This window comes from Mustela nigripes, chromosome 16 (genome assembly GCF_022355385.1).
Source record: "Mustela nigripes isolate SB6536 chromosome 16, MUSNIG.SB6536, whole genome shotgun sequence".
NCBI lineage: Eukaryota > Metazoa > Chordata > Mammalia > Carnivora > Mustelidae > Mustela > Mustela nigripes.
The window spans coordinates 1574641-1592268 of NC_081572.1; the positions used below are offsets into that span (position 1 = coordinate 1574641).

Genomic DNA, 17628 nt, shown 5'->3' on the forward strand with positions numbered 1-17628 from the left:
TAATGGTTGGCACAGGACACGGCAGAAACCGGGACATGGGGCCCCTGGGTCTGCTTGTCCTGAAGGCGCACAGCCCCCGAGGCGGCCACACGGCCTACCCCACACATGGTTTTTGGGTTTTTAGGCTGCGGCGCGGCTGTCGCTGCAGCGCACCTGCTCCCAGGAGTGGAGGGAAAGCGGTGTGGACCCGTGCGGTGTGGGGCGCTGGCCTCATTAGCTAGGTCTGCTAGCCTCCCAGGCCGGGGAAGAGAGTGCGGATTTATTTTTAAGATTTCCATTTCTTCGAACAAGCTCTGAGAACGGCCGGGAGCAGCAGGTCTCGGGGCGAGTGGGACTGAGGTGGAGCGTGCGGCCCTGGCAGAAGCTGGCGGGGGGCACCCCGACCCTGGGAACCACATGTCCTGGGAAGCCAGCGGTAGGGCCTTACGAGCTATGCCCCGGGGGCAGCGGACAGCTTCCGCCACAGGCCCCTGGGCTGTCCGGCTGCCCTGAGCACCCCAGCCGGGGCACAGCCTCGCCAGCGGGGACACGCGACCCGCACTTCTGTCGAGGAATGCCAGCGGCTTTCCCGACCTCCTCCCGGACGCGGCTCCTTGTGCACAGACCACAGCTTCACTGGGCAGGGCCCGGATATCTGGGCCAACCGAGCAGTGTCACACTGAGGGGGACGGGAGTGGATGAGCTCCACCCACAGGGTCCGGGCCACGACACCCACACCCCCAAACGCAGAGGAGTGCTGGAGCTCTCCAGCCAAGCGCAGAGGCCAGAGTGCGGCCTGGCCCCCCACCTCTGGCGGCTCAGTGGCCGCCTCCCTCCTCACTCCTGCCTGCCGCCGCCTTTCCCGCTCCCGGCTCCGCGGTGCTATGGCGACCGCGCTATAGAAACCCCCGGCTGAAAGCACGTAAGACCACGGGACACTCCCACTTAGTCACCCTGGGCTGCACAGCCCTGTAATCCGAGAAGACAAAAGTGATCAGAACACATGTCTCCTCTCCAAAGCCGGCGGTGACTCAGAGGGGGGAGGGGCAGCACTGGTTTACCCCATCCGCGTGGCTGCGGCTTTCCCACGTTTCTCAAAAACCCAACGCTGCCCCTTCGGGTCCTGCAGCTCATGAATGAGAGAGTAGTTCTGGGCCTTCAGCTGCCACTGCTGGAAACCATTAGTCCCAGGAGGTGACGACGGAACCCCAAGGGCTGTGATGCTCAGGAAGGAATGACAGAAATCTGACCCCCACGTCACATTCCATAACCAGGCCCGTGTCCCCTCTCTGGGGGATGGACCCTGCACCTGAGCACAGAACAGGAATGGCCTCAACCTATAGGGCTGCAGGCGCGGCGGGGGGGCCGTGGCTGCAGCGGGGGGACAGAGAGCAGCTCTGCGGATTGAGGGACCCTCAAAATGTCATTTAAACCCGAGAGGCCAGAGCAAGGCTCAGGGCTGGGGCAATGTGCCGTCCTGCCCATAGGTGCGTGGGCGGGAGAACTGGCTGTTCAGCTCCTTGGGTCCTGGGGTTTCTGTTTTCTGGCAAAAGGGCCCAGGGCTGTCAGCAGATTGGCAAGGGGTCTGTGACTAGGGGACCCCAGCTGCAGTTACCCTACCTAAGTACACTTACATGCCCAGCGTCCCCTGTGCCAAGAGGCCTAGGAAAGAGTTGGAGGACACGGAGCTCCACACCAGGGGGCAGATGCTCTGACGAAGGCTTTAGGTCCACAGATCAGCATGTTCCCAAGACCCAAGGGGATGGGTCTCTGCACACCTGAGTCAAGGCCGTGGGCGTCGCCAGCACTCCCGGACCCACACCACCCAGGCTGGGGCAGGCTCTGCCTGAGGACGTCGCTGTGCCAGGCGACCCTGCTGAGCTGGGAGGGACTCTGGGGCTCCGCTCCTCCGGAGCGCGGAGGGGCTGACCTGTGCCACCCACGCAGCCATGGCCCGGTGCGGCGGCCCTTGCCTCCCGTGGCCGTGTTCCTGCGGTTCAAGACCCACGCCTGATTTTACGGACTTAGCAGGAAAGAACATGACGCATCTCCCCAACATTCTCCGTGGTGATCCCGGGTCGGAGCTGTGCTCGAGGCGTGTTCACGCAGAGTGTCGGGAACGACTTAGTTACTACAGGGAACGCTACGAAACCCACAGCTGCTTTCCACGTTCTTCCCGCGCCCAGGCCTGGGTGCGAGGTGGCGAGGGGCATGTGCCCTCCCCCAGGTGGCCTGTCCTGGGAACCTCATGGTCCCCGACGCCACCTCTGGACACGGGCTGAGAGGAGAGGGTGCCCCGCCGCAGAGGAGGCGCGGCTGACCGTCCACGGAACGCCCTGGGGTGGAGGAGCTTCGGAAAACAGTGACAACAGGAGGCGCATAAAGGGCTCCAACGCCCAGCACAGCGTCAAACTCCGCACGGTAAGGGGACCAGCCTCTGCCATGATCTTTTTTGAAGATCTAAATTATGGTTATTTTGTTTTTGTTTCGTTAATTACACATCCCTTTAAATAGAACAAATTTCCCCCTTTCTCCCACTGCAATCTGGATGTGTGTGCCTTCAGGGACTCGCGCACCCAGGGAGGGGGAGCCACAGTGGCTGAAGGTCCCGGCGAGAGCCTGTGCGCCTGCACAGAGAGGCCTGCCCCACGGCCTCCAGGCTCAGGAACTCACTGGACCTCTGCTCCTGCACAGCCGGCCGGGGCTGCGGGCCTGGGAGGAGGGAGCGGAAGGGGGATCTGGGCCCGGACAGATGTGCACTGCGCCTCCAAGTACCCCGACAGCCCCGGCTCCCCAGCACCCTCTGCCCTTCCCAGCAGCCAGACCAGCCCGGATCAGGGGGTCCCAGGGCCAGGCTGCCTGAGAACCCCAGATGGCCATGGCCCATTGTGCTCGGGCCAGCAGGCTGGGTCCACACGGCCTGGGTCACTCTGGACACGGGTCCACTCCTCTGTCTCATTTCTTCTTCCTGAGCACTCCCCTCTGCCTCTGGGGTCTTGGTAGCCCCTCCCTCAGTGCACGGACCCCTCACAGAGGTTGGGAGGGACACACTGCTTCCCCGTGACCCCAGCGCACTGCACACCCAAGATGCATCCCGGATTTTCTATCAGTCATGACCCCCTCTTGGGAGACTGAGGTCTACTGCCTATGCTCCATCCTATTCTAGTCAGAGCTGGGCCAGGGCTGGGGACAAACAAAAGCAGACAATGTTAAGGGGCGCCTGGGGGGCTCAGTGGGTTAAGCCTCTGCCTTCGGCTCGGGTCATGATCCCAGGGTCCTGAGATCAAGCCCCACATCGGGCTGTCTGCTCAGTGGGGAGCCTGCTTCCTCCTCTCTCTCTGCCTGCCTCTCTGCCTACTTGTGATCTATCTGGCAAATAAATAAATAAAAAATCTTAGGAAAAAAAAAAAAAAAAAAAAGCAGGCGATGTTGTCACCCAGGCCCTACAGGATTTGGCGAGGGGAAGATATGCTACTTCCATACCTAGGACCAGAAGCCCTGGAACCACCAGCTGCCCAGCAGGACTGGCTGCCCTTCAGAATACCCAGAAGCTTTGAGAACCCTAACAGGACCTAACCCTAACAGAACCCTAATAGGCCACGGTGTAACGCTCACACTCCTGTGCCTGGGGGAGGGGACAGAGGTTTGGCAGAGACACCAAGGGCCAAAGGGACAGGGTCACCAAACGAGGCTCCACCGTACCCCACTAGACACACAGCCCGTCCTCCCCTGACCACATGCCCCACAGCGCCCTCCGCACGGACAGGCACTTCCATGGGTGCAGAGGTGGGGGTCTGGAGAGTGGCCTTGGCTGTGGGGACAGCACGTGGTGCCTTCCCTACTTCCAGACGCAACCCTTGTCCTAGTTAGTGCCCCAAATGTCTCTGAGCACCTGTTCCCTGACCTACAATCAGAATCAGTCCTCCTCGCGGAAATCCCAAAACACAGTTTCAATTACCAGCCGTTCTTGAGAACAGCCAGCTCTGACCCAGTCCCGTTCACAGGGAGCCCACCCCAGACGGACAGACGAACGCTCTCCATCTCCTGCCCTCTGGGGGACGGGTCTGATCAACTTCACCTCCCTCCACCCCAAAGAGCTCCACTCCATGGGCAGGGCCCCCTGCTCTGGCATGGCCTGGCCACTGGCCACCCGACTCCGAGGCTTCACGGGAGAAGGAGGCCAGGGTGTGTAAGGGCCTGTGGCCAGTCGGCCGCTCCAGAGGGGACGAGGCTGCCTGAGGAGCCCCAAGCAATGGCCCCTGCCTGGCGGGCAGCCCTCTCACTCTCCCTGCCCAGTGCTCCGTGCACATGCAGCTCAAGTCCAGGACGAAGGACACGTGGGCTGGAGGCTCTGGCAGACACACAGGGGACCCCAGCAGTCGAATCTCACGAAAGCCCACCCACCTCTCTGCAGCACCGAGCAAACCCACGCCTGGGCCTGCACTCCGGACCCCCGGCCACGATGCCCAGCCCTGAGAAAGCCAGCGCGCGAGCTCGCGCGGTCTGGGCATGCCACCCGCCAGCTGCCCAGCCAGAGAAAGACATCAGGGCAGCGGCTCTGCTGCAGCCTGAGGTTCCCCGGGAGGGGCCGCCGTGTGAGTCATGGGCGGGGGGACCTGCCTCCACCTGCACACACAGCCCCCCCGCCCCAGGAGGGGCCTGCCAGGGAGGAGAGCCCCCAGGAGTGGAGGGGGCAGGCCGTCCGCTGTGCTTGGAGCCCAGGCGACTCCCCTCTCTGGGGTCATTACTCTCCTCCGCGTCAGCCTGAGAGCATGGCCCCAGCAGCCCACACAGGCCAGAAGCCCACCCCCCGCCCCGGCACACCCCCGGCCTCTCCTGCTCTTCCTCAGGGCTGGGGACAAAGCTGAAGCCCCTGCAGCCTGCGCACAGGAAGCGCAGGAATGAAGAACTCAGATCCCACGCGGTGTGCAGCCGTGGGGATGGCCGGTGGCACTCCGGGAGAGCTGGGGCCGGTGCTTCCGAACACTGAGAAGGAGCCAGCGAGAGGAGGGCCTCACCCTTCCCCCCGCAAGGGTCTCCGACAGGCCCTTTCCAGGGACTGCCAGGACCTCAGCCCCACTCCTGGCGGGCTCAGTGCACCTGCCCCAGGGAGCAGTGGGGAGGGAGGCTGGCCCCAGCCGGCGGGCTCTGCAGGGCCTCCCACCACCAGCACCAGTAGCCCCACGTGCCCTGGGACCGGCAGGTGCCAGGGTGGGCGGGCACCACGGCAAGGCCACCGGGCGGGTCGGCAACACCGACCCCAGCCAGACAGCCAGCGTGTCTCCCGCCAGCTCGGGGCTCTGAGGACGTCCCCACCAGCTTCTCAAAGCTCCACTGCTTCCACAGTCCCTTTGCTTCTGCCTTCAAGAAAGGATACCAAAATCACTGAGCACAAGCTGGCGGTCACTGCGTGGCCACCCCGGGCCGGGCACCCCATGGGACGCACCTGCAGCACAGAACCCAGCCCTCCCTGCAAGGAGTTAGATGCCGTGGGCACAATCACAGTAAAACCGCTGGGTAGTTCTGGGTCCAACGGAGAAGGAAGCTGGGTTTGGCGAAGCAGGAGACGGAAGGGTGGCCCGGAGAGAGGAGTTGGAGCAGGTGCACGGGAGAGGGACGGAGACCCCTGGTCAGCGTCAGCACAGGAGGACAGAAGCGGGCCAAGGAGCGCCGGGAGCCTGCTGGGACCACAACCCTCGGAGGGGGCAGAGCCGGAGTGCAAATCCAGACCCAACTGTCGGCGCCTCACAGCAGGCCAAGGGGAGCAGAGCTGGCGTGAGGCGTCCGTAAGCCGCACAGCGGGGGGATGAGGTCCCGTGCCCAGCAGGAGCACAGGGAGGAGGAGGGGTGAGACCGGGCCATGCTGGAGGTGTGGTGGGGCTTGGTCGGGGGTGACCCTTCGAAGTGGGGAAGACGGTCAATTGCGTGTCTCTGAGAATGAGCCCCAGGAGGCCAGGGCCGCCGAGTCTCCCAACTCTAAGAAAGCAGGTCTCAGGCCCCGCTGTGCAGCTGGAGTGAACCCCGTCGAGGCTTCCACCCAGCCCAGCCATCCTCCCGCCAGACCCCACCCCGGGGCAGACGACCTCCGTGACTTCCACCCTCTAGCGGCCCCTGGCAGAGCTGCCCGGCCCATCCAGGACCCGGGCCCACTCAGGACAGCCTCCATGTCTACGGCCGTTAAAGGAAGGGAGCACCAGCATAGACCGTGCGGATGAACCCTGGGAACCAAGCGGCAGGGGCCCCTGCGGGGACTCGGTCACACACGACGCCCAGCCCAGCCGCAGCGCGCACAGACAGGAGGCGGGGTCTGCCTGGGGGGTGGGGGGGTGTCGGCAGGGGTGTCCTCTCTGGTGCGTGGGGACAGCGGCACACCATACAGATGGCCACACTCAAAATCACCCACTGTCCCTTCCATGACACGTGAACCGGATCTCAAACCTGATGCCAAGCAAAGAAACGAGTGCCTCCAGAGGGGCGCACAAGCTCCCAGCCCCTCCCGGCTGGCGGCGGAACCCTGGACGTGCCAGCCTCGGTGTCCCCGGCACCCCTGCGAGGGAGCCCTGGTGCAAACATGCCTGCACCGAGGGGTTCCTGGCCTCCAGGAGACGGGGGCACTGTTCACGACTGAGATTTTTAGGGAGAAACACTGCAAAAGACATGGTGGGGGCGGGGAGCAAAACGGAGAGGCCCAGGGAAGCGTGGCTTCCCCCACCCCAGCCTCGGGGCCTCTCCCAGAGCCAGCTGTGCCTGCAAATGCCTCTGCGGACAGTGCCAGGGACACAGGCCTCCAGGGTGATGCCATATCAGGGGCAGTCCCTGGACACAACGGTGGCAAGAATCTGGGGCAAGTCCGCCCGTCCGGCACAGGAAAAGTGCAGGGGGACGGCAGGCAGCTCTGCTCCCCTCCCCAGGCTGTGGGGCTCTGTACGCAGGGTGGCGGGGGGACACGGTCACCTCTACTGCTGCCAGGTCCATGCGCCCCACCCAGTGGGCCCGCTTACCCACACCACGTTTGGGGAGGATGCAGGGCACGGGCTCCACAGGCACCAGCAACCTCACGGGTGCACCGAGGCACTCAGAGGCAGATGCACACACATGGGCTGAGAACAGGGGTGCACGGTGCACCTCCAGGCTTGCCAACCTGACAGCCGGCACAGAGGGTGGGCCCAGGAGGTAGAGGTTAATGCCTATGCCTGACCCTAGGGGCTCCCCGCACACCCTGAAGCAGCTAAGGAACTGGGCAGAGGTTTTCTTGGTGTTTCCTTTGGAAACAACCAGAATCCTGTTTTCTCTTTCCTTCTTATCTGAGTTCCGTGGCCTCAGGCAGTGGGCACTCTGGGCCGGATCTGTGTCAGCTGGCCGAGGCTTCCAGTACATCAGGTGTATCAGGGCCACGCTGTCCTCAATCCCTGGCCTGCTCCGCACATGGTGCCCGTGAGGCTGGGCACCACGGCGAGGGCAGTCCCACCGGGGTGGGCCCCTCCACGGCCTCCTGTGCCATCTGCCTCCTGCCTCTTCAATGGGGCGGCTGGGACACTTGACCGGCCAGCATCTGCCCACAGAGGCTCCGGGCCCGGTCCTAGCGGTGGGTACGCAGGAATTGATTAGAGGAACAGTCTGATGTCTTTCTCAGAGGCAGAACCCAGAGGTACAGAGCGGGAAGATGTCCTTGAGGTTCTTGCCCCTTTGGCAGCACGCCTTGCGGGGCCTCACCACGGCTCCGAGAGCAGGCCCAGGGCGCCGCAGGCCCACGCCGCCCCCCACCGGCTCCAGGACGGGAGGTACTTGCTGCCCCAAGTGCGCCAGGAGCACAGAGCCCAGCTCTGCTCAGCCCCACGCAGAGGGCGCCGAGGGGAGCACTGCCTCAATGCTGCGGCCTCAAGGGCGCCCACCGGGGCGAGTCCTACCTGCAGCTCCTTGTCCGAGTACTTCTGCGGGTTCTTGCTGCCCTGGCTCTTCTTCCGCAGCTTCTTCAGCTCGGCTTGGCACTTGTCCAGTGCGTCGCCCTTGCTCCTCTGTTCCGTCTGGTACTTCTTCAGCGCAGCCTGCAGGGCAAAGACCACACAGTGACTGCTGAGCCGACCGCCCTGCCCGCTCCTGCCCAGCGGCAGCCCGGCCTGCAGGCGCCGGCAAAGCCACGGCGGGAGGGCAGAGCCCGCCCAGGCCTCGCCCTCCCACGCCGCCCCCAGCCGGGGCGCCTCCTGGGAACTCAGGCCACACGCCCCGCAGAGTGCGGCACCTTGGGCCCCTCTGGCCCTGGGGAGAGGCAACGGCACAGGGACAGGACCCCAAGGCCCCCAGGTCAGACGCGGAGTCTGTGCAGGCTCTCCAAGGGGCAGGGACAGGGCTGTGCTGTCCCCGCCACGGACAGCGGCGAGCTGTGGGGGCGCGGGAGCTGTGCGTGTGGGGCGTCGGACACGCCGGCTTCCCCCACACGCGGCGCTCTGTCCCAGACCGGCTGGCACGGGCAGGGCTGCGGGGAGCCTGCGGGGAGGCTGGCAGTGAGCTGCCCACCCGGGAGACGCGGGGGCGAGGGGAGTGGCGCAGTGGCCCGACGGGGGCGGTACTTACGCTCAGGTACCGGGCGTCCAGCTCCACCTTCTGCTCCAGCTGCGTGAGCAGCTCATTGTGGAAAGACTTCAGCTGGACACAGAACATGTAAGGGCCGTGAGCACGACACAGGCCGGGACGGGCGGGGTGGGGTTGGGGGAGGCTCCCAGGAGAGGCAGACGGTCACCGCCACGCCCCGGACGTGGGCCACCCTGAGGGGCAAGGGGCCCGTCGGATCCCTGAGCCCATGACCCTGCACAGAGGCTTGGGGCCTGGGGAGCTGGGAGGCTCCAAGCACCAGCGTGGGACAGGAACCCGGAGTCAGGCCATCCTGGCCTTGGACAGCCCCGGGGGTTCGGCTTCCCAGGGCGGACACAGGAGCAGCTCCCCCGTCGCCCCCTTCTCTTCAGCGGGGAAGAGTTTCTCAAGCTGACACGGGCAGACTAGGAGGGGCCCATATGACCCCTCGCTCTAGACCTGCTGGGTCACGGCCGGGCCTGGACTCTGGGCAAGCGTGTGCTCCCAGGCCTGCCCCCGTGTCGCTGCCGGACCCCTGCGGCCAGCTGACACTGAGACCCTGCGTGGCCTTTCCTCTCAGGCCCTCCTGGATGTCCTTGGCCCCACCGTGGATCAGCTCCCCACTGTGTGACTGCCGTCCCGAGCCTGGGATTTGTGCCCGTCTTTCTGAGCGCAGCCACACGGCGATACCAGGTTCCCAAACGGACACGGGAACAGAGCACGCACCTGCCTCTCCCTCCCCTCCGCCCGACCTGCCCCTATGGTTGCCCCCTCCTTCCCACAGGCCTCACCATCTCTTCCAACTGATTCTGAATCTGCCTGTGCACTTCGGCCATCTGAAAGAGAACGTCTCCTGGAAAGGCCGCGTGGAAGAGAGGAGAGAGAGAAAGGGTCAGGACGCTGCGCTACGGTCCCTCCAGCTGCCCGTGGCCGGGGAGCAGGGAGCAGGTGGGCCAGTGCTGGGGCCTGAGCTGTGGGTGACCAGAGGCAGGGCAGAGGGCGCTGTTTCTCCTGGTGACGAGACAGAAGATTCTAGAATAACAAGGGATGCCACTGGGTGACTTCGGGGTGGCGGAGTAGCAGCTGAGGTTCACGACGTTTGCACATCTCAAGCCCATGAGCAAGCCTGTGAACACACGCACCTCTTACCCTGCGTCCTGCTCCCGTGTGTAGCTGCCAACAACCGCCGTCCCCCCCACTCTGGGCCCAGGTGGCACTGGGACCCAACACACTTGCCGCCCGTGCTGCACACGTGGGTTACGTGGGGTGAAGGCAAGACCTGGCTGCAGGCCCCAGAGGCGAGGGGCCTGAGGAGGCACCTGAGGGCTGCAGCGCCAGGGGCCTCGCCGAGGGGCTCTGGGGACAAAGGGAGCGCGCCGTCCAGCTCTGCACACATTTCCCGAAGCAGGGACGGGGGAGGGCTCAGCCTCGGTCTTCCTCCTCCCAAAGCTCCGGAAGGTTCCACTCAGCTGCTACCGTGAAGTGTGGCCGCTAGGACCAACAGGTGCGCAGCACTTCCAGCTGCGGCCACGGAGGGGAGGTCGCCACACAGCCCACGACATCAGCATGCTCACCCCCAAGTCAGGGCCCACGGAACAGCAGCTCTAGGCCAGAGGCTGCACAAGGGCCCCCAGCCCTGGAAACCCTCAGGGCTGCCCAGCTGCCCCACCGTGCTGGTGTGAAGGACCCCCCGCCCCCGGGCAAACGGCTCTATTTCCTCGCGCGCAGAAGGAACAGCCGGAACGGGCAGCGGGACGTCACTTGCTTGGCGCCACGCAGAGCTCATGCTGTCCGTGTGCCATGACACTGTGGAACGGGGGCCACTCTGTCCCCGAGGGCGCTCACCCCTGCTGAGCCCCGCGCCTGCGGTGCTGCCCACACCAGCTTGCCCTCTCTGATCACACCTTCCGCTCATGCCTGGGCTCCCTGACCCACAGACCGTTTTGGGGGGCAGCCGCAAGGGTTATCTCAGCAAGGCCACCCGGAGATGGAGACGAAGGCCCACAGCCCTGCACCCTGACCGGGTGGTGTGGCCTCTAGCTGCACAGAGGGTCCCCCAGGGTCACTTTCCCTCCCAAAAGCACCACTGGGCTCTGGGGAGGTCTGCTTCTCCTGGTCACTGGCTGTTCTGCGACGTCCACGGGGCACACTGAGCCCCGGCTGTGACTAGGAGCTGTACAGACAGACCTGTCAATCAGCACAGCCTCGGGGTCCGCCAGACTCCCCTGCAGGGCCCCGAGCTCTGCTGTTCGAACCTCAGTGCCCCGGATGTGTCCCCAGACATCTGCTCTGCCCCAGAGAGATGCACAGATTTCTGTCAGGGTCGGGGGACGGGGGAGGGGACTCCACACGTCCTAAGGAGCCGACTCCCTGGGCGGTTGGGACCCGGTGTCACGCCGCAGACGGTGTGCGGCTGACATGTGCCTCCTCAGCCGGCCTTCAGCCCAACTGCTGCAAAGACACCCTCAGGCCTGCTGCTCGGGTAAGTACAGACCCCCAGGGCCTGGCCTGCGGGCAGGCCTGGGATGGAGGGGAGGCACCCCTGCTCCAGGGAAGGGCCAGTGCCCTGGCCACAGAGTGTGAGTGTGTGGGGATGTGAGGGGGTGTGAGCGTGTGTGAGCACGTGCCCCACGGACACCGGCAGCTCCAGGCCCGACACGCCTGGAGGGGGCTGAGGAACGGACACGCGCACGAGCAGGGGCAGCCGCCAGGAGCTGTGCACAGACCACCCAATGCGGTCGTGGAGCCTATGGCACGGGCCACCCCAGACGCCAGGGCCGGAGCTGGGGAACGCCCGTCGGCGCCCTGTGCTCTGGGAAGCCGCTCCGGTCCTGCTCCCAGTGTGGGCCTCCCTTGGGCCTGACGGCACCGCAAGACGGGGCAGGGCAAGCACGGACGGCCCTGGGAAGAATGCCCTGCCTCTGCCATGGCTTCCTGTGCTCAGGTCAGAGCACCAGCACACGTGGTCAGCGGTCAACCGTGTGCGGCTGAGGGAACGTGAGCAGACCAGCCCTGCAGGAGAGGTCGCGCCTCCCCTGGGCTGGCCTGGCCTCGTCCCTCCTCCTACTCGATCCCGACTCCGGGGCCTTGATGTGTGAGCGAAGAGCCCAAGAGGGACGGGGACACGAGGTGACAGGAGGGGCCCGATCGCTGGCCTTGGCGGAAGGGAAGCCACTGAGACAAGAGGAGCGAGTGGCCACTGGCCAGGGGTTCCTGGGGACGAGGCCAGGCCGCTGTCACCCTGCCTGCGACAGAGCCCCAGTCTGGTGTGTGCGGTGGGGATGCGTCCCGGGTAGCTGGACTACAGCTGTAGTAGCTGCCCACAGCAGGCCCCGACCCACAGGTCCAAGCCCTGAATGTCCAGAATCTAAGACCCAAGAGGGCAGCATCAGCTTGATTCTGCCTCTCTACGCTTTTGGCCTTCTGAAACTTTCCCAGGACACACACTCACCACTCTAAGGTGGGGAAAACATCTGGGGTCTTGTTTGTGGTACGGGGGACTTGCTGTGTTGAGGGCCCTGGACCCACCTTCTGGCCCTCTACCTGCGGGCATCTGGGAATTGGTTAAGCCGAGGCCAAAGGGGCACAGCGCCCACATGGCACGAGGTCTGGCCAGCCTGGGGAACAGCCCAGAATGCGGCCCTCACACCCATCCTCTGCCCCCCCAGCCCTCGTGAGCGCCATCAAGTCCGGGAGTAAGACACGGAACAGGCTGTGGCCCAGCACAGTCTCCCCGCGGGGGCGACTCCCACGGCATCGGCCATGCTTCGGGCCCCGACACAGTTAAGTCAACAACAGGATCCAACGAATAAACACGTATTTCCTGAAAAGTCTGGCGCGACTGGCTCAGGGAGGGTGCCTGAGGAACGCTAAGAACCCCGCGGAAGAGCCATCGCTTCAGCAGAGCAATTCCTCACGTCCAGAAAGTGGCCACTGCACCCCCGGTGGCCGATGCGTCAGAAGCACCCGGCGTGTCCCCCGCCGCTGCCTGCACCGACGGGCCCAGCTCCCCCGCCAGCCCGCGGCTGTGCCGTCGGTCACACAGCCCGTGCGCACACTCAGCTCTGAGCTGCAAACCCACGGCTGCACAACCAGCCCACACAGTCAATTTTTAAACTGCGTTTCACAAGCAGCTGCTAGAAGCCATATGCTCACGAAACGCGCGGGGTGCTGGGAGGAGGGGAGCCAGCCCCAGCAGGCACTGGACCCCTGGGGGTGCAGCTGGGCGCCCTGAGCTGGCTGCAGGGGGCAAGGGGAGAGCCATGCCCCACACGACACTCCCCGAGAGACACGGAGAGCCCCGGCGTCCGCACTAGCGGTCACTCGTCGCCTCCTCCGCGGTGCTTTCCGGGTCCCGAAGGCCCGGACGGTCCTGAGCACCAGTGAGCCGGCTGGGGCTGTGTCTGATTTCTGGGTTCCGTGACTCTCTCCGTCCCATCTCCCCCACATGAGGGACAGCACGGAGTGGGGACCGCCTCCCGGGAAGGAGACCGCAGGCTGTGTCCCGGCCTCCTCTGAGCGCAGACGCATGGGCCCGGGGGCATCCACGTCCTGGGTTCACAGCTCTGGCGGGCCGTAAACTTGAAAAACCGGGTCTGAGGTGGCAGCCCCAGCGCGGCGCTGCTGCTGCCGGAGCAAACAGCAGAGGGCCGGGCGACTCTGCCCCGGAAACACCACCTGCAGGAAGCGCCGGCGCTCCACAGAGCGGCAGGTGCCCGCACCCAGGGCGCAGCGGGCGCTGGGAGGGCAGTCCTGCCACACCCGGGGCTAGTGAGTCAGCAAACCCCGAGGCCTGGTGGCCCTGTCGGAGCCGGGGGGACCCGCAGGCCCAACAGCACACAGGTGCGGAGGACGGTGTGTGGGAGAAGAGCCGAAGGCCGGCGGACAAGAGAAGAGCCGCCCTGCGTCCTCGCCGACCCTCCCGCCAGCTACTGACCCTGCCCGTCCTGCAACCAGGTCAGCGGCGAGCCACCCCCGCCACTGGCCCCGCAGCCTGGAGATTTAACGTGCCGGGCGCTCTCCGGAGCCTCGGTCCTCTCCGGCGCACACACGGCCATGCCCGTCCCCCAGGAGCAGCAGGGGCCGGGCAGCCAGCACACGCACGTGCGCATCCATGCACGCACAAGACACACGCACGTGGGTACACACACACACGCAAAGGTGCCTCCACACATACGTGCACATGTACATGCTCAGGCACGCACACACACACGCACACACAGAAACACACTCACACATGCACGCACACACGCTCAGGCACGTGCACATGCGTGCACACAAACGGAAACACTTGCGCACACACATACATGTACACACACAGGCACACGTGCGCACGCTCAGGCACACACGCTACACTTGCTCACAGACGAGCGGCGAGCGGCTCCCCTCAGCACAGCCCCCTGTGGGGCGTGAAGGCAGAGGAGCGCCCGGCCGCGCTTCCGCCGGTGCTGGCTCTCGGGGCTAACACAGGACAACGGCCGGATGGTCAGGACCCACCTGGAGCCTGAGCATCTGGACACATCCCCGTGCTGCGGAGGAGGGGCTGGGGGCCAGGCAGCCACCCATGGGAGGGTGGGGGCGGTCCTCGCGGGAGAGCAGGCGCTTCTGCCAAACCCTGGGATCCCAGCAGGAGGCGGCACCGGGGGTCGGTGATGCTGCTTTCACGGATTCTACTCCACTACACACAAATTCCCCGCCGACCCTCAAAAACTCACACTGGTCCCGGCAGGAACCTCGGAGCCGGGCAAGCAGAGAGGGCCCCGGCGGGCCCCACAGGGTCAGGAGCTGCTGCGCCCCTGGGGACCGAAGGTTCGCACTGAGGAGAGAAAAAGGCAGAAACAAGGGGCCCGCCGCACGGAGGAGCGTGGGCGACACGGGAACGCGGAGCCTGGCCGCACCCGCGGGACGGGAAGGGGGCCCACGCCGCGCAGGAGAGCCGGGCAGGCCCGAGGCTCCCCGGGGGGCCCTGGAGAGCCGAGAGGGGGGTCCCACTTGGGGCAAGAACGGAACCGCGGACAGGACAGTGCCCGCCGGCACTGCCGTGTCCTGGGAGCAGGTGCACAGAAGCATCGGCCACGCATCCCGGGGTGTTTTGGGAACCACGACAAGGACAGCGTGGAGGGTGGGCTGCTGGGGATCCCAGAGCGGGACGCGGCGAGCTGCTCCCCGTGTGTGCAGCGTCGCAGGACCACACAGGCGATGTAGCTTAGAACCAGGAAAACCTTCCCGTGTTTGCCCAAACTGAGCTCTTTGGAAAAAGAAGAAAAGATTCCAGGAAACTAGAAACAAGTACACATACCCAATTTTTGAACGTTACAGAGTCTGCAGGGCTCCGGCCGGTGTCTGCTCGTGAACCGGCCACAGGCGATGGTGACTGGCTCACAGGCCGGGTGCCTGCGGTCCTCTGCGGTCAGGCATCCCCGGCCATTCAGTGAGCAACTGCTCTGTGCCAGGTGCTGCTCAGGGGACACGGTGACCAGAGGCTTTCCTCGTGGCGCCCCGGCACTCTCCTGGGATATGCAGATGCAGACGACGGGCCCTGCAGATCTGGGAAGGAAGGCTGCCGACAGCGGGGCCGCTCAGGGTGCTCGGAGAAGGCCACGAAAGTCTGTGGGGCTGGCAGTGGACAGGGACGCAGCCTTGTGGGTCCCAGGGTCCTGGTGGCCACCACGGGGCCCGGAGGCCACAGCACAGTGAACGGCCGGCCGCAGGAGAACTGACTGCCTGGCAGCTTCTCCGAACCCAAGACCAGCACCGGCGCAGCCTCGCCGCCCGTTGGAACCAGAGGCGCGAGGCGGCCCCCACCCCTGCGGCTGGCTGGCTCCTGGATGCCCGTGTGGGCTTCAGGAAGGCCTGAGGGCACATCTGAGGCCCATTTCACAGTCCCACACCCAGATGTTCCCACTGGTGGCCCTGGGTAAGCACAGTGCAAACTGCCGGGCCACCAAGAGGGCCGCAAGCCATGGCTTCAAGTGCGTCTGCTCTTCCCGGTGGCCTGGAGCACACACTCTCCTCCCGGCCCGACCCTCCCCACCATCCCGAGGTCGTAAGAATAACAAACACCCTCCCAGGTCCCCTGGGCCTCAGTGTTTCGCCGAATCTGCTGTAGTGTCCAGCTCTTCTGTGTGCACATGCGCGTCCTGCTGAACCTGAACCCGGGGGACGTGGCTGCAGCGTGCCAGCCTGCGCGCTCTGAGACGTGGGCCTGCCGCGCCCACGAGGAAGGCAGACCCCTCCCCGCAGCAGACCTGGAAGGCCGGCAGCCGCCCGTGGGCCCCTCCCCAGCCAGGACGGCAGGCCCCTCGCGTTTCTCTCCGTTAGGAACTCTGCGTTCTGTCCATCTGAACGCGGCTTCAAGCACTGGCGCTGCTGGGCCTGCATGGCTCACAGGCAGGCGCCCGGGAACGTGCAGGGTGGTGCTGGGACTCGTGCCGGGCTCCCTGGGCGCTGGGGTCTTCGTCTGGATCTACACGGCCCTCCCACGCCTTCACGACACCGACATTTGTGAAGATTCAAAAAAAATAGCTTTTTCTTTTTTTCTTTCTTAATTTTTTTTTTTTTTTTTGCAGAAGATACGACGTGTTCTTAAAACCCTCAAAGGACCAGAAGTGGAGAGGGAGCGGGAATCTGGCAGACTGGCGAAAACACGGGTGCGGGGGGCGTGGGGCTGGAGTCTAGACGGTGTTCCGTGTGTACCCACGACAGCAGGACAGGGCCAGCGTCGTCCTGAGAGCCCCCCAGAGCCACTCTGCAGGTGCCTGACCCCCAAGACGTGAGGATGGCTTGTCAGCAGGGTGTGAGGAAACGCCCCGTGGAGGCTTAAACAAGGACCCGTTTTTGCCAGCGCCACGCAGGCCTGAGGACACCAGCTTGGGGACAGCTCTAACAAAGGGGGCCCGAGGCCTGAGCGGACCCCACCGGGCAGGTGAGCAGCTTTGTGTGGAGGAGCGGCCGCCGGAGGCCAGGGCTGTGCGTGCCCGCTGGAGGGTCCCCGAGCATCACCCCCACAAGGGCATCACCCCCACAAGGACGGGTGCCGTAAAACCCGACGGATCCAAGAAACAGAGAAGTGGGGACTCCGCGTGGCGGCGGCCGAGGAGGGCAGTTTCTTTCTTTTCGTTCTGGTTAGCTGAGGTCCAGGGTAAGATCAGTCTCACATGTACGAAGCAGTGACTCAGCACTTGCAGACGTGAGCCGGGGCCGTCCGGACAAGCGGCCTCCGAGTCCCCGTCACCTGCCCCCCACCTCCCCGCTGTAACGGTCAGCGAGCTCTCCGTGGAGAGTCTGTTTCTCAACTTGTCTCTTTTTCTCCTTTGCTCGTTTGTTTCCTAAATTCCACGTGAGCGAGAGCACGGGGCACCTTCTCGGACGGACACGACTCGCTCAGCACGACACCCTCCAGCTCTGCCCCCTTTGTCGCAAACGGCTGGACTTCACCTTTCTCATGGCCGCGGAACATTCTGTCGTGCACGGATACCGTGGCGCACGCCCGCATTGCCACCATGGTTCGGCACAGGCCTTGCCCCAGGGACAGGACCAGGGACACGCTGGCCTCTGCGACCAACAGCGACAGTGATAGCACGGGACCCTCCATGCACACCCGGACGACGGTGCTTGAAGCACTTAGGGAACAGGCAAGAGGGGGGGGAAGACCCCGCGGGGGGCCGGCGTTCAGTCCCCGCGGGGCCAGGCCGGTGCCCGTGGCTGGGCCACTAGACACGTGTGGGCCACGGGCAGGTACCACGGGCGGCCTCTTCCCTCCTGCTCCCGGCACCCCTCATCCCCAGTGGCCAAGTCAGGGCCCGGAGGGGTCTTCCTTGGCACGCCCGCCAGCCTGTCTCCTTCCCACGGCAGGAAGTCACCCGCGTGTCTGACTCTGGCTGTCACAACAGCATAGGGCCCTGCAGACGAGAGGGGCTGGGCCCGGGGTGTGGGGAGCCCGGGGGAGCCGATGCCACAAGGAAGGGGGGATCTTCAGGAGTGCTACAAATGGGTGGGGAGTGACAAGGCCAGGTGCCTGGCCCACCAGCCCTCAGGAAGACCAGCATTCTCAGACCACGAGGGCTCCCAGCGGGCACTCAG

At 65.1% G+C, this 17628-nt stretch overlaps 1 protein-coding gene across 7 annotated transcripts in view; it reads right to left on the reverse strand.

Annotated features, from left to right (window-relative positions):
• BAIAP2 (BAR/IMD domain containing adaptor protein 2) overlaps positions 1-17628 on the reverse strand; it is a 47058-nt gene that overhangs the window by 15650 nt on the left and 13780 nt on the right. For all 7 annotated transcript variants that reach the window (XM_059379631.1, XM_059379630.1, XM_059379626.1 and 4 more), the window contains exons 3-5: positions 9339-9400; positions 8551-8622; positions 7887-8024 (exon numbers count right to left, since the gene is read on the reverse strand). In XM_059379631.1, coding sequence (XP_059235614.1) covers positions 7887-8024; positions 8551-8622; positions 9339-9400 — 272 coding nt within the window. The remainder of the gene's footprint in view (positions 1-7886; positions 8025-8550; positions 8623-9338; positions 9401-17628) is intronic.